Source organism: Aythya fuligula, chromosome 15 (assembly GCF_009819795.1).
Source record: "Aythya fuligula isolate bAytFul2 chromosome 15, bAytFul2.pri, whole genome shotgun sequence".
In the NCBI taxonomy this organism is placed as follows: Eukaryota; Metazoa; Chordata; class Aves; order Anseriformes; family Anatidae; genus Aythya; species Aythya fuligula.
In genome coordinates this window covers 13387939-13405420 of record NC_045573.1, presented here as the reverse complement: position 1 = coordinate 13405420, position 17482 = coordinate 13387939, and the positions used below count along the sequence as shown (strand labels likewise).

The 17482-nt window shown below is 38.2% G+C and overlaps 1 protein-coding gene across 2 annotated transcripts in view; it reads right to left on the bottom strand.

Moving 5' to 3' along the window:
* The window catches only part of CRAMP1 (cramped chromatin regulator homolog 1), a 39546-nt gene that overhangs the window by 18781 nt on the left and 3283 nt on the right, over window positions 1-17482 (bottom strand). The window contains exons 3-6 of one of the 2 annotated variants that reach the window (XM_032197594.1): window positions 8755-8948; window positions 7081-7234; window positions 5286-5369; window positions 3136-3184 (exon numbers count right to left, since the gene is read on the bottom strand). In XM_032197594.1, coding sequence (XP_032053485.1) covers window positions 3136-3184; window positions 5286-5369; window positions 7081-7234; window positions 8755-8948 — 481 coding nt within the window. The remainder of the gene's footprint in view (window positions 1-3135; window positions 3185-5285; window positions 5370-7080; window positions 7235-8754; window positions 8949-17482) is intronic. The other variant, XM_032197595.1, reaches the window with a different exon arrangement.

Sequence of the window (17482 nt, the reverse complement as noted above, 5' to 3'; positions counted from 1 at the left end):
AAATGGTCTTCCAGTGGCACAGTGCTTTACCAGATGCTTATCTATGGTATTTCTTTAATTGTTTCCTTTTTTTTAAAGGACATTCATCCACAAATCCCATAAGTTTACAAAGATACCCAAAACTATTTATATTTTGTCTACTTTTTTTTTTTTTTAATCAAATGTAAAAAAGGTTGCAAAAACTAAGCTAAATAAAGATTTTTCACTCCTAGAAGTGAAACGAAACAGAAACCTTTGCTCTACATCTATTTAAATGGGTTCCTGAGCAGTTCTAACACACTGCCCCAAAGCTTTGTTTCTTGTTACATATTCTAATCACACAACCCAGATACATATCATTACTGTAATAAAAAACTAGTAACAAAAACTGGTCAGATAACGATTCAGATTCTCCATAGTTTCTAACCAAGTTCTTTTTTCACAGTTGCCCAACTTAGTGTTTGTGAAAAATTCTTTAAGCAACTTGTGTGGGCCAGTGTTGTCTTGAGCATGCTGAACTACTCAGATCAGTTACAAAAGCTGACAGAACAATTCTTACATTCCCCTTGGACTTAAAATATCTAAACTTTGATCTATTTTCTGAAATATCGCTGATTCATGCAGCTGCAAACTAAAGACTATCCACTAGCCTGATCTTACAAACTGTCAAAGTTTTGAAGACATAGAAGCACAGCATTGAATGGCCTTAGCTTCACTAACCAAAAAAGACGTTTCACACAAAGATTCTGCCATTATATTAAATAACCAATTGATTTAATTTTCAAGTGCTCTCTGCTACCTGTGACCATGGTTGTAAGTTTAACTAGGAATATTTTCAACATGGTTTTGCTATGAGCATCTCAGTCATTTTTTCATACACCAGACAATTATTATAGAAAGCCTGAGTTGATGTGTAACACAAGAAATATAAACACCGAATTAAAGTCAGCAATTCCAGGGTCTAGACTCATCCTGCAAACAAACTGCCAGACAGATCCTCATAGTTTTAGCTTCTCTTGATCTTTCTTACCAATCTAATTATGCTGATGTTTACCTGCTTCAGGAGATTATCACGTGTTCTCATTCCCTATTCTTACTTTCTAAACAACCACTTCCATAGTGACAAACTGCACAGACTGCATTGTACTTAGAGGGAGAGGAGTATCAGACTTGAAAAAAAAAACAAAAAACAAAAAAACAAAAACAAAAAAAAAACTAGGAACTAAAAAAAAAAAAAAAAAAAAAAAAAAAAAAATAAATGCTTACAAATAGAGTGATCACAGAATTCTAATGCCACCGAGAGAGATGGAAGGAAAAAGCTTTATATAATGGGTTATATGCAATTTATAATGGGTTATATGCAATTTATTTGCTTGAGAAGACACAGGGCTGCCCTGCACATGTAGGGAATTAATTCAGATAGTGCAAGCATACTGGTGCTAATGAGGATGAAAATGTGAGCACGTTTTCTTGCACAGTTTATGCCGGTATGAACAACAAAGTTTCCCAACAACTAGGGTAAGAGATGCAGGAGAACAAAGGAAGCAACAATGAGTCTTCCACATTGTAGAGAAAAAGCCTATGCAAGAGCAAGTGTTTCTGAACTGCCCAAGAATGTAAAAATTTATAAACACTCTACATTTTGGGTAGAAGATGCTTAGGAGTAATATTTTCAACTAGAAGGATTCTGACTTTCAAAATGGTTTGTTACAAGACTGGATTTTATAGAACAAACAGTTAGACTGCACACAAATTATTAGCCCTCATAGGCAATTTAATTACAGTGACTCAGGCCTCAATAATGTCAAGTGCTAGATTAATACTATAGCTTGCTAAAAATCTCCTTTACTATGATTTAGACTATTTAGATGACACAGTACTAGAAAAGCTCTCCAGTACAACAAAGAGGGACCAAAATGACTGCCTATAACCTGAACTCTAGATGTAAAAAAAGTTAACTTCTTAGGGAAAGAAGGCTCAGGCTGGGTCATTTTAATGGATAATTCAAATTTAAGCAATTTGTTTAAAATATTATTTCATTATATGAAAAAAATTTACTGGTAAGATTTTCTAATTTGTACAAAGCCCAAACTAAATGAAGATTTCTGTTCTAATTTCAAACTTTGTAATTAACAAAAGAATGAACAAGTGATTTCAAAAACAACGACATTCACGACCTGCAACACAACAGCACACTGTACAGAGTGCAGCTCTCAGGAGAATGAAGCCTAGTAACTGTAAGGCACTCACTTGGGAACTCAATTTGTGAGCAATGAAGGTGCAACAAAAAGTAGCCAGTTTATGTAAGGTGAAGTCAAAAAGTCAGCAGCTCTCTCCTATTTGCAGTAAAGTTTACTTCATTAATAATTTGCTACAATAATGTACCCTAGAAGGACAAATGCCAATAATAAAAAGGGATCTGTAATAGAGAAAATGATGTTGTTTTCAAATGTCTTCTGAAGACATGTTCAGGACAAACCAATGTCTGCTGAGCAGCTACAATTTGGAAGAAATTAAGTTTAATGATCACACACCTTAATGACAGCTGTTGAAAGATACTTCACTGTAGAATCCACAGACTATAAAAGCAATACTACTTAGAAAAAAATGCCCAAATATCATCAAATTCCCTCATTTTGTGTAGTATGGCAACTTCTAAACAGTTCTGTATTCTAAAACTACATTGTCATCAAAAAGGAACCCCCACTGCCCGTAATTCATTCTTGAAGTGAAAGAGACTACTCATCCTCAAATAAAGTAGATGCAGAAGTGACTACAGGGCTGTGGCCTACAAGCACACTGGAACTGCTGGTGCATGTCTGAAAGTCAGGATTCAGAAGCACTGTTGGCAAAACTTTTGGAGATGAACTATATTGAACTATATTCCCTATACTTAACATACTTGTAATGCCATAACTTCTGTAAAGAATTCTCTTTTAATGAATTTCTTAAAGCTCACCTATCCTTTCTACCTAATTAATGGCTTCATGGAAAAAGGGAGAGAAAAAAAACATACAAAAGAAACTAAGAATATCAAATGTCAAACTCCAACTCCAAAAAAGTAAAAATAGTACCCTAGACTCTGGATGATGAATTAAACAATTAAGCTGATGAACAATCCAGTTTTCTGAGTTTCAGGAATAACTTATTACTTACCCAGCCTGAATGAGCTCATTGAGTTTAGCTGCATTTTTGTCATCCATACCTTTACATGAAAAGGGATAAAATAGTAATTAGAACTTAAAGTGATATAGTTATGACTGTTATTACTCTATTTTCATAATATACAAGCTTTACACAGTCCTTGCCTTGCATGAAAACTACATTTTACTCAAGGATTAATTAAGTGATCCTAGTTTAGGTGCTACAGACATAGATTCATAGAATGGCTCTGGTTGGAAAGGACCTCAAAGACCATCCAGTTCCAACCCCCCTGCCATGGGCAGGGATGCCACCACGAGATCAGGTTGCTCAGGGCCTCGCTTAACCTGCTCCTGAACGCCTCCAGGGATGGGGCACAACCTCTCTGGGCAACCTGTTCCAGTGCTTCACCCAGGTTGTTGTGCGTTACTCTGACTCTGAAGTGTTAAAAGAAAAGCTTCCTCATCTGCCTGCTCAATCTCTGTTGCTAAGGCACCACAGCATAATGAAAGAGCACTGAGCGTTCGCAGCTCTGGATGCAATAAAAAGAAAGTAAATAAAAATAATAAAATGCAAGTATAACCTACACCTTTCTTCCATGCGCTATACTGAACATTTTAAAATAACTTGATTTCTATTCTCTATGTTATGCCCAAACCTATTTACTGAACAATTAACATCCCTCTGGCAATACTGAAATCATTCCTGACATGCTTTTAATTCTCCGTAGCTGTACATAAGGCACCCCTATTTCTGGGAAAACAGGACTGGGTGAAAACCACAAAAAGAGGAGAAAGAAACTACTTTCACCAGCTGTAGAAAAGATCTCTCATAAGCTAGGTGTAAAGACTTGCTGCTCAGGTCCATTTGGTCTTGAAGAGACTGGAATTGTTCAAGTGGGTAAAACATTTAACTGAGTACCAAAGTTATAAAAAGACCGAAGCACAGAGTATGCATGCATTGCCATGGTGACCGTGTAAAACCTCATTCCCAGTCAGAGCCACGGAGGGTCTGCTGATTCTTTTAACGCAAGATGTGGAAAAAAGGAAGAACCACTAATACTAATTTATACTGGCAATGCAATCTATCTTGCTTCTGACTGTCTTGTTACTAACAGCTCAAAATTGCTTCTCCAAGATGAATTAACATAGTGGAGATCTTTGAACAAACAGAATAAAGTCAGTATGAACGTTGAAAATAGCCTAATTCATGATGCAGTACAATGAAAACCCATGTGTGAAAATAACCTAGCAAAAAAAAATCTGCAAAAGCATCACAATTGCTTTAGGAGTTGTACATGTCCACTACTTCCTCAATTTTTTTCCACTTCGCAACTAGCTTGAGTTTACAAAAAAGTCAAGGTATTTTGATGACTTTCCACCTCTCGCAAAACAAGTGAAATGTAGTACTTCACTCTAACACCAACTCTACAAAAAACTTGGGGACAAATGAAAAAAGTACACAGAAAATAAGGTATACGTGAAGGGACTGGAGCATACAATGCTTTCTACTTTGCCCATTCTCCAAGTCACATCAGAGCTCCCTCTAGTCTGGAAGCCATAAAGACCATGCCAACATTGCACTAAGCCTCAGATCAGGAACCTTGCTAACGCAACTGATCAGCTTGCAGAAGACAGGAGCACAGGTTAAGGCGCACACTCATCCATCTACACTCCTCTTTATGGACAAAACCAGCCTCTGGGGTGGACAAGGTCAGCATGCATTCTGGTTAGCCAGTAAGGTTATTATTTCTGATTATGATTTGTAACGCTTTTTCATCTTCAGTGTTCGTTGTTATTTAATGATTTGGATACTGACTTAGAGGACGGTACCATCCCAGATTTTTACAGTATAGGCAGAAATACTCATGAGTGCAAACAGTTTTCAATAACAAAACAGATGGATAACCTAAGCTGCATACACATTTACCTGTCACCTGTGCACTGCATTCCACAGATAGCAAAAGCTAAAGAAATCTGTCAAAGAAAAAGGGGACTCGTGCAGTTGACTACGAACGTCTTAGAAATACAAATACACTTAATGAAAAATACTACTACTACACAGACTACTGCCATAAAATACAATGAACACGAACTCCTAATAACACAACACTTCTGATTCTACCATATAAAAAAAAAATTCAGTCAGAGGAAATTCATACTTACATCCCCCAATCTTTTTCCTTAATTCCCCATAGCAGATTAAGCCATAAAGCTCCAGGGATGACTTTTTCAGCCCTTGAGAAAACACTGTAAAACAAAACAGGTACACGTGAGATGACATTATCCACACTGTAGTTACTCAATTCAACACTGAAAATTAGAGTATACTGTGAAAAGATGAAATGATTCAGATTTTCAGTGATGAGACAAGCATCTTATTGAAGGCAAGTCTAAGTGGTTACACAGAATTTAAACATCCAACGGTTCAATATGCAAAATAGAGCTAATTCAGTTGCATCAACCTTAGTATCACAAAACTGTTCACAATTTCTAAGGGAAACGTACAGATGTCCCCAGAAAATGCATACAGAGCTTTTGTTATATGAAAATTAAGAAGTCAGAAATTTCCAAAACTCATACTGGCTTTCGTGCATAAGAATGCACCTTAGAGATTTAATGCAAATTCTAGATTCCACGTCTTTAGCAGTATCATTCCTTCCCCCTTTCTCATCAACACACATCATATAGACACCATTATTTCTAAAAGATCTAGAGTACCCACACCAGCACTGACAGTGTAGGGACCAAACAGCAGACAAGGAATTGGCTGGATGGACGCAGCCAGAGAGCTGTGGTCAATGGCTCTGTGTCCAGGTGGAGGCAGGTGATGAGTGGTGTAACTCAGGGATGTGTCCTGGGACCGGTGCTGTGTAGTATCTTTATCAATGACAGACAGTGGGATCAAGTGCACCCTCAGCAAGTTTGCAGATGACACCAAGCCGAGTGGTGCAGCTGGTACACCAGAAGGGAGGGATGGCATCCAAAGGGACCTGGACAGGCTGGAGAAGTGGGCCCACCTGAACCTAATGAGGTTTGACAAGTCCAAGCGCAAGGTGCTGCACCTGGGTGGGGGCAATACCAGACACGAGTGCAGACTGGGAGAAGAACTCACTGAGAGCAGCCCTAGGGAGAAGGTTTTAGGGGTTCTGGCAGACAAAATACTCAACACAAGCCAGCAAAACACACCTGCAGCCCAGAAGGTGAACTGCATCCTGGGCTGCATCAACAGAGGAGAGGCCAGCAGGTCAAGGGAGGTGACTGTGCCCCTCTGCTCTGCCCTTGTGAAACCCCACTTGGGGTCCTGCGTCCAGATCTGGGGCCCCCAGCACAAGAAGGATGTGGGGCTGTCAGAGTGAGTGCAGAGGAGGAAGGCCACGAAGATGATCAGAGGGCTGGAGCACCTCTCCTATGGAGAAAGGCTGAGAGAGCTGGGGCTGTTCAGCCTGGAGAAGAGAAGGCTCCGGGGAGATCTCACTGCAGCTTCTCAAAACTTAAAGGGGGATTATGAAAAAGGATGAAGAGTAACTTTTTGCTCGAATAGATAGTGACAGGACACAGAGGAATGATTTTTAAACTGAAATAGGCAAGATTTAGATTAGATGTTGGGAGGATATTCTTCTCTCAGAGGGTGGTAAGACACTGGCACAGGCTGCCCAGAGCAGCTGTGGGTGCCTCTTCCCTAGAGGTGTTCATGGCCAGGTTGCTATGGTGCGGTAAACTAATATAAAAGAAATGACACTAGTACCATTTTTAGTAAGTATTTAAAAAAAAAAAAAAAAAAAAAAAAAGAACCTCAATAGGGTCATATTAATAAACATACATCATATTCACAGATATCCTATTCAGTACTTACTTTTTCATTTCCTTCATTCCTACCCTCCACTATGGCACTAAAAGGCAGGACTCCAACACTCACAAGACTGAGCTCTACACTAAGCCCACTTCATTGCATACTAACCGTTATCAAAGTCAATGTACTTTGAAATCTTGTGCCAGGTGCGGTAGTAGAAATGGCGGACCTGCTCTTTATTCTTCACCATGCTTGCTGGCTTGCCTTTCTTCTTGTATTTCAGGGCAATGTTGTTCTGGATAGCTTCAAAGTCCTTTCCATGCTGAAGAATAAGTAAAACAAATCTAAATACTCATAACCAAACTTATCCCTTGTCATAGGACAACTGAAACAACACACGGGATTTTGAGGTTCTTGAGAGAAATCAGATCTCAGTGATCATAAACAAAAGTCTTCGTTATCAGAACTCAACAGCACAGGAATGACAATGTTTTCCTTTATGTTATATAAAATGTATTATAGATACCAAAGAAATTATATTTTCTTGATTTTTTTTTTCAAAATAAAGAAATATAAGTTGCTAAAAACCTTTTAAAAGACACCTTTGCTTAAATGCACTGAGTACCAGAATTGAAAATACTGACTTTCTCACTTAGCTTTCTTCACTTTCTGCAGCATTTTTCCTCTCCTTTGTCCTACCTTCACTTCTGACTTGGGCAAATGTTATATTTAATAGCTTCATTTCTATTTACAGTGAATTTCATATTCAGGTTATTAGCGGTATAAAATTTGAGTTTCAAATAATAAGGAAGAGTTGTTAGGTTTTGATTATTTCTTTTGTTTTCTTGTTTTGTTTTTTAAGCAGAAAACACCCTTTTACACTAAGTTATTTAGAAGCTTATTCTCAGGGTAAAAAGAAGGCACGTTAAGTGTCCCCTTAAATTATTTAATTCTCATAAAATCCCTGGAGTCCAAAAAAAGGAAAAAATAATTTTAAGAACATTACCACTGAATTCCTGTATCATGAAATTCCTCAAAATTCAAATACTTGATTCAAGTATGACTACAAAGTATGACAACCTCTTTTGAAAGGTAACAGCATGAAATGAATCGAAGCAGGAAAACAAACGTTCTTTCAGTGATGGAGGGACTTAAAAGAAAACAGTTTAATTGTTCACTTTTTTCCACAAAATATACACATGAATCACACTTACCACTAAAAAAAACCCAAAAAACAAACAAACAAACAAATAAACCCATAAGCATTTATTTTGTTTTCCCCTTTAGGACCTGTTTTTGTAACAGAAGTGCTCTTAAAAATAATTGTAAGAACAGGACATCCAGGAACATATTGTATAAAACATATGAGACAAAAAGTGAGATGACCTAACTTTTCCTTGTCTCTCAACCCTAGTACTGAAATGGCTTAAGCCTGCTTATCCCCAAAACACTGCAGTGTCTACGACAGTTTAAAAGAAAATGCATTTTCTTATTTTGCAAATATTACAGCATGAGCGTGTTGCTTTTCAAAGTTGAGATGGGGACTTGACTTCTTCATACATGAAATAATAACATTTTTTATTATGGTTCTATTAACATTCATGAGTAAAATTCACATGGATTTCCAATGTATTTCAGAAAAAAACTTGACAGTTTTGAAAGGTGGCTTTGATCCACAGTTGTTGTATAGCCAACTGCATAGACACACATATGCACAGACAAACAAATGCAATATATGCATAGGGGTGGTGCTCTTGCAAATCCCAATTAAATCAACATTCTTTAGGAATACCCACATACCAAAGTAAGCCATCTAAGCTGGTTATTTTCCACTACATGTACCTCATACAGTCCCTCGAAGAAAGTATTTTTGTCCTCTGTGCTCCACGATTCCCATTGACGTCTGACCTTCTTTCCTTCCTCCTTCTCTCCAGCCGAGGAGCCCAGGTTTCTTGCTGCTGACTTGGAATTTGCAGTAGGATTGCTGGCAGGAATTCCTGATGTGCCGCCAGATGCAGATCCTCCATTATCTGCTGCTGCAAAAAACACGACTGGTGTGAATATTAAACCATTATGAGGATTAACATATAAGGGAGGAACTACGTCCACCTGGGAAAATTACAAGGATAATTCAAGCTATCCGAATGATGGCAAGTCCCAGTCCCTCTTTGTAACACAGATTTTGACGTGGCTTTTGGAGAAAGGCACAGAAATGTAATCTTGATTTTATGTTTGTCAGTTGTTGGCACCCCAAAGAACCTAATTCAGGGAGTCACTCAGGGAATGATTCAGGAATTTGCAAGTAGTGAAGAAAGATTGGAAGCTTCAATAGCTATGTATGACGCAACAAGATTCCCCACACGTTAATTCCAAAGAATAAAATATATTTTAAAATCACCTCTGGAATGGTAAGTCTTCAAAAGACTGTTTAATCATTACAAACATTATCAACCAACCTTAAATATGTGATTTATTCACAAGAGAAATCAAACCAAGCATGGTATTTGGTTTGCCATTGTAACAGATTATCAGAATCCAGAAACCAGGGAGAAACCCAATGGAGCGCACTCAATTTTTTCCATGAAAATGTAAGCACTCAATAACTTACACTTCAAAAATACATTTTCTACAATTTTTCTGAGAATACGGATTTGGCTGCTTTTATCAGTGTTGATCATTGTTGGAACAATGCCTTTATCAGCATTGTCTGTTCCAACCCCCTGCCATGGCCAGGGATGCCACCCACTAGACCAGGTTGCTCAAGGCCCCGTCCAACCTGGACCTGAACACTGCCAGGGATGAGGCACCCACGGTTTTTCTGGGCAAACTGTTCCAGTGCCTCCCCACCCTCACAGGAAAGAATTTCAACCTCACATCTAATCTAAACACTCTCTTTTAGTCTAAAGCCATTACCCCTTGTCCTATCACTACACCCCTGACAGAGTCCCTCCGCAGCTTTCCTGTAGCCCCCTTTAGGTACGGGAAGGCCGTTGTAAGGTCTCTCCAAAGCTTTCTCTTCTCCAGGCTGAACTCCCTCAGCCTGTCTGTATAGGAGAGGTGCTCCACGCCTTTGATCATCTTTGTGACCTGCAGACCCACCCTAGTAGGTCCATGTCCTTGTGCTGGAGGTCTCTGACCTGAACGCAGGGCTCCAGGCGGGGTCTCACAAGAGCAGGCCATGGGGCAACAGTCACCCCCCTTGACCTGCTGGCCACACTGCTTTTGGTGCAGCCCAGAATACATTTGGCTTTCTGGGCTGCAAACACACATTTCCAGCACAAGTTGAGCTTCTCATCAAGTAACATGCCCAGGTCCTTCTCCATCGGTGCTTCTTTCAAGCCATTCTCTGCCCAGCCTGTATCTGCACTTGGGTTTGCCCTGTCCCAGGTGCACGACCTTGCACTTGGCTTCAGCTCAGTTATCTTTTGAAATTCAGTTATCTGAAGCAGTTTGCATACCTGACAAAGTCTGTGTTAATTACATAGCTAGGATATCCCAGTTCGATAATCTTGAATTATATTAAAATAAAAAAAGAGTATCAGAAGGATCAATTTTTAAAAGCTTGCTCCGATTTAAAGATTTGAAGGACTTGTATGTAAATCTTAACTGTAACTACTCAGCTGCATTTCAAAAGGAGGTCCTTGAGACTACAAAACCACACTGCTCCAAACCCTAGAGCAGCAGTATGTTCAAGCAACAAAGTATATATGAAAACATTTAGAACAGAGTAAAATGCATGAAAGCACTTTTTTCCTGCAATAAGTATATACCTGATACATATTATGATATTGTGACCATTTTAAAGTTATTTTTTATTTCCAAAAACTGTTATTTGATCCTTTCAAAGAAAATTACTGCCACCACAAAGAAGCAAATAAGGCAAAGCATGAAATAGAATCACGTAACTATAAGAAAATTCACCTAAAACAACTTCTGGGGAAAACAACCAACCAACCTCCTCTATTTCCTAAAACCTTCATCACAAAATAACTCAAAGTTAAGGAATTTAATTCTGATACTACAAAGACAAAGTTAAGCAATTTATTTCTGATACTACGAAGACAAGTCTTCAAAAAATAATTAGAAAGATCTGAGACACTTTAACGGGTGGCTGAGAAGATAAACAGCTCTTTGTCAGACCGAGAATTGTTTCTTCACCCTGTAAATGTGAGACTGGAATATGACAATTTGCATGGGAAAGAAATACAGATCTCAGTGTTTAAGATCTCTGGCCAAGAAAGGTGAATACATCAGTCTTCAACCTCAATGTACAACAACATCCTGTTGCTGCAAGCTCCCAGTGCAAAAGACCATCTTTATCACAAGACATCTACGGATTTCTACCGTGCAGCTACTCTTCTGATAGCAGACCTAACTTTCTTGCAAATCGTTTACAGGAACCACCTATAATATATACATCTATACCTATCTACGTATAGGTATTATCTATATAGGGATCTAGATAGGATAGATATAGGTATATAGATGTATTTTTTTAATCATCTGTGTATACATGATCAAGTAAAAACCTAAGGTCAGACGCTGTAAGTACAGATTTTATCTAGGATTTTCTAAAGATTGTACAGCATAACTGGTACACAAAGTTTTCATGAAGTGTTTTTAATAGAAACTTAAGAAAGGACTATCAAAACTATCAGAAAGGACTTTAAATTCTAGTGAGACTATAAAGTTCAGAGGATTTCCACTTAGCTGCATGTAAAAGATGAAATGAAAAGAACAATTTTATCAAGGATCCTCCCCTCAGGACATGCTAAGGAAGGACTCCAATGATCTGGCTTCTACCAAGGCTGCGTAGCTCAATACTGCTCCTTCATTCCTTTCGGTTTACTTACTCTTCTACAAGACAGAGTCCTGGAATGACAAATTGTAATCCTGGGAAGTTCATCACATTCTTTCTTGTTTTAAGCACAAATAAATCACTGTCCAGAGAAATGTTTACAGTAACATATGAAGATTTAAAAATTCTAATATCTTGTTACCTCCACAGAGATCTTACACGCCACTCAATTATTCCAGGAACAAAGGATTTTGCTCTACCATGTGTTTGCAGTATCTTCCTTGCTACTGTGCACAGTAATATCTATCCTTGCATTACCACGATCCACTCTGCAGCTTACTGGATCTCAGTAAGGAAATGGAATGCAGTGTATTCTAAAACATAACATTATAAAACAATTGAGGATAAAGGCAAAAGTAAAAATAGTCATACGTTATTACATCTCACCCTATAAATTCATTGTTTCAATCTTACTGTATGAGATTCTTATAATAGGCAAAACAGCTAACAAGTTTCCATCCTGTCAGTAATGACAGATGATAATCATCATTAAACCCCAACAACAGATTATTTAAAGTTTAACTAACACATTAAAACAGAGTTCCATCAAGGCCAGCCATACCCACAAATGCTGCAAAACTGCTGGAGAGGAGGGGAGCTTACTCAAACAACCCGGTTAGGTGCTTCATCTACATACAGACATTTATGTGAGATCACTGCAGACAAGACAAAGACAAGACCGTTATCCTCACTCTGCCTACTCATCCTCCTAGGCTGTAGGTAGCATCTTTGTGTCTACTCTTCAATTTTACACTATCAGCTCCTAGATGCCAGCTGATTAGTATCTTACAGATTCTAGAGGCTGCCATTCAGCAGTTAATCCCCACTACACTCATGTGTCTCAACATGCAGTCCAGTTTCCTCATTGGTGTTCTAAAGGGTTAGTTGCAAAATGTGAACTTCTTCAGGAGTCACCAGTCAAATGCAAGGGGAACATCTACTAGGAAATACCTTTACAAATGAGATGATGCTTTCACAGATTCTTGCACGTTGTCACCCAAATTCGGAGTGTAAAACACTGAACTCCCTCTCCAAAGCACAGGATGCAAATGCCAACTTGTACCATGACATGAAGTTTCCTTCACAGCATGTTGTCTTGTTTTAGATTCTATACAAGCCAGTAACAAGGTTGAACTATACAGTACCATCTTTGAAAGCATTTCTGAGCAAAGACTGCCATTAAAAAGGCCACAGTAGAAAACGCTTTTGAGTATTTTTCCCCCTCACAAACCTGTACTAGTGCTTAGCAGTCTTTGGAAATGTACATCAAAACATTTGTTGCCAACAGAACTGGACAGGGTGCTAATAATCTAGAGTTCCCAGATGGCTTCCAAATGCATTCTGCTATTCTCACGGCAGAGCATTCCTCGGTAAGCATCCACTCCTCAATTTTAATGAAAAAAAGCCAAGACATGTCCCAACTTTCTTCCTGGTCATTTGTTAAACAAATCCCATTTTTAGCCATGTATCTTTCCGAAGTTAGATACTACATCATGTACTTCAGAGAAGAAATGCATCAGATAGACAGGAATTTAAGTGAAGCCATTTGTTCCATGGAAGGACCCAACAAAGCTGCAGCTAAATCCAATTTGCTTTCCTCTCCAAGAACTGTAGATGAGAAGAGAATACAGACAAGAGAAGGAGAGATACCAATACATTCCTTGCATGTCAATGCTTCAGTCTGAGGATTAACATTTTAACTGGGAAGTGGGTTTCGACCTTGTATGCCTCTGTGGCACATGGCATGGACTCCTAGGAAGGCTGATCCAGTACAGCCATGTTGTATGTTCACACCGTATTATGCTCCTCTTACGAATTAACATCCAAAGTTTTATTTAAAACATGTCAATGTCCTACAAAGACAAATTAATTTAGCTTCTTCCATCTCTTACTATTTTGAAGACTTGCAAAAGCAAGATATAGTCGAGTGTTTTTAATCATATGCAGTGCCAGTTAGCAGCAGGAGTCTACACTCCTGATACATATGTATGTGTGTGCGTGTGTGTATAAATATATACGTATATAAACACACACACGTTACTATACTGCCATACTGAACTGAAGGCTCACTTGTCTATGGACAGCGCACATTCAAGCAATCAAATAAAGTTGTATCTGAGCTAACCAAACATGACTGTAAAAAATAATGGTGGTTTATTATAAATTTGGTTACTCCCCCACCTCAAGTAATTCATTCTCTTGCTCTTCCATTAGAAAACACCCTTAAAGAGAAGAATGCATTGTAAGCACCTTGTACAAGGCTCTCGCTGAACTATGTGGTTGTGCAGCCGTGTGCCTTGCAGGCAGCCACCTTTCAAAGCTCACCTACAGCATAGGGCACACCAAACAAAACCCTCCTCTCGTAGTGTGGAATGAGACTCTGCACAATTTCTGAGCCACTTTCAAGGGAAGGGAGGGAGGAAAAAAGCATAAATGAAAGCACCTCAGTTTAGGACGGGAAGAGAGGTACCAACAGGAAATGAGATTGATAGAATTAAGAAGAATATTAGAATGAGGGACTGTGCTAGCAGTCTTTAAAACTGTCATTCATTCCCCAAAGAAATAATGCTAGAGGAATCGCATTTCCCATGCAGGTTACGATACATTCTTCAGCATACAAATCTGCAAAGATATTATAAAATCATACTGCGAGTACATACACTGGGTACCTTGGTCTACACAGCCTCTCCACAGGAAGACCCAGTAGTTAATTTAATTCGCATACTACAGAACATGCAACTTTGTTGGGCCAAAACAAACTGTGAACTGCTTTCCAGTGAGTTTTATGCAATGCCCAAAGATTGAATGTTTTAATTCAATTAATGCTTTCAGCTGAGTAACTTATTTTTAAAGAAAACTGCTTATTACACGTTTTATGAATAAGTCTAGAGTAACAGCATGAAAGACGCTTTCAAGCTTCAGCTCGTCACCATTAGATTTTGTTACTATTTCCTCCCTGCTTCATTATGCATTCAGAAAACGAATAAAAACATGAAAATGAGAACGCCCTACTTTAGTTCCTAGTACATCTACAGCATACGATGGCAACACAGTCTGCATTTACTTTTACTAACGTGGTCACAACATACACACGTTTTCACCACTCATTGCTTCACAGTGCCGCAAAACACACCTTAAAACCTGTGGCAACAGCGTGGCCTATCAGCATTTAAGAAGTAAACTCTTAGAAATGCCTTTTCTTCAGTGACCTTATATTGGGGCTGCTTCTTTTCCCTCAGAAAACCTTCCTGCATTTGAGCTCTCAATCAACTGACTGCACCCCACCAATCCTTCAGGTTCCTTCTCTGGTTTCGTGCACAAAAGTTACTTAAAGACTTACTTCCAAGCTCTTCCACTACTTCCACTGTTTAGAGCATAGATTATGAACTTGAAATAATAAAAAGATGATCAAGATATGAAAATAAGATAATCATTCTAAAAAAAATACATATATTTAGATACTTGCACAGAAACTTTGATAAACCTTTTAGCAATCAAAATGGTGTGACTTTTAGAAGCTAAACAGTTCTCAAACTTTATTTTACTGTAATATTTTTACGTCATTTTTGCTCTAAAGTTAAAGTGTAACAATGGTACACAAAGATCCAGAATAAAAACCAAAAATAAAAAGTAAAGAAATCCATAATTAAACATTGTATCAGGGAGATCCAAAAATTAGGAGTGTGTTTATTTATTTTACTAGGCAGAATTCGAGAATTATTATTAAATATCCTCTCTGAACCATAGTAAGATAAAGTCAGAAAGTCCGCAGCTGTTGAGCAGGCAAACTTTTCCTGCTGCATGCAATGAAGTTTACTTTGAGAATAATTTGTTTGCTGCAATAGAGTACCCTCAAAGCATAAATGCAAAAAAAAATTATAAGGGATTTGTTAGAAAATACTGCTATTTTCAAATGGCTTTTAAAGACATGATTGGGATAAATCAATGCCTGCTGTGTAACTACAATTTGAAAGAAATTAATTTTAATGATCACATTCCTTAATAATAGCCTTCAAAAGAGACTTCACTTTAGAATACACATATTCTAAAGGCAGGACCACTTTAATATAATTTCAAGGGTGACGTAGCTTTATTGAAAGATCACGACACAACCAAGTTTCTGGTTTCACCAAACCAAACGTAAGCAGGGTCTTGACACTCCCGCTGGCCCATGGCACCATTACCTTTGCAGTCACCATCTTGATTGTGCCATGCAAAATGCAAAAGCTTCCAACTTTCGGAGCTGATACAAAGGATTGCAAATGCATTTGAGCTCTTCATCATTTTTATACTTACAGAGGAGGAGAAAGTTGGTGGGCCAGCAAGTGTAAGGACTTTTGTACAATCCTTATTGGTAATCTTCACTATTCAACCTGTTCCCTACTGGAAGCTAGCTCTGGGGGACACTTCACTTGGAATGCAAACCCCTAGAACTTCTTAGCACAAAACATTTCATTAGGGAGAATCCAGACAAGCCTGGAAAGCGTCTCTGCATGTAAAGAGCTCCAATTAGAAAGGATTCCACTCCATGGCTCTGTTCTCCAAGATCTCACAGTTACGATCTCAGCCATATCAGAAGTATCAGTTTTAATACATTCACATCTAAACCAGCCAGGCAAAGCTGTGGCTGGTCTTACAGTTCAAAATGTGAAAGCTTAATTGTCATTCTACCAGTGACCGTTTCCCCCAATAACTGAAAGTTTCTCCAAACCTGACAGTATAGTCAGGTACAGTGATTGCCTATCTATGACCAATTACTGAAATATTAAAACCTGTTCTGCATGTATGATTAATACACACATTTATTATAGTTATTTTGGGATCTGAATTGCAAAACAGAGTCTGCTTTTCAACTGTATCAATACACCTCATTAAATATCATTCCACTCCTCTAAAACATAAGTGAATGTTTATGTACAAATACAAAAATATGAATATACATGTACACATGTGCAAGATGCGCGTATTTTGTTCACATGTGCACGCACTTCCAAAGCAATGAAACTGCAAATGCACACATTACACTTGGCCATTATGGGTAACGTTTATTCCAAAGGAGTATCTCCTCCCATTTAACGCTACTTACAACCCTTGAAATAATTGTCTGTAGCTAAAGACTCCTGGGTATTCCATCTGTTTGTTTATTTGGTTTAATGCAGCTGGGAGAAAATTTACGCAGGCCTTTCTGCTCTATCCTCCAACACCACACACGGAAGGTGTTCACTTAGATCAAAAAAGTTTAAGAGATTATAGAGGATTTATAAAGGTATTGAAAATATTCAATTATATACTATGAAACAACTAAATTCAATATTTTTTACATTATATGGCAATAACTAAAAGGTGGCAATGTGTAAAACACTGCTTTCTTACTGCAACACAACACTGCCACAATTCTTAGTGTTTACCTAAAGTCCAGCAAGTGCATGCCACTGTAATGGACCAAAAAAGTGAGGTAACGTTCAATATACATTTATGCTACGTGGAGTTTTATTTAGTTTCAGCAGACAAAAATAAATTCTGCTATTTCAAATCTTAAAGAAATCGACAAGTGTTATTCTTTTCAAAACTTAACAGAAAATAACACAAGAACTTTTGTGCAAGGTATCCAAAATTAGTCTCAAGCTCAGCTCCGCTACAGTGCCAGGTGTCTGCCCGTAACTGCTGAGCACACACAATAGCACCAAGATATTCAAATATCCTTGCTCTTTT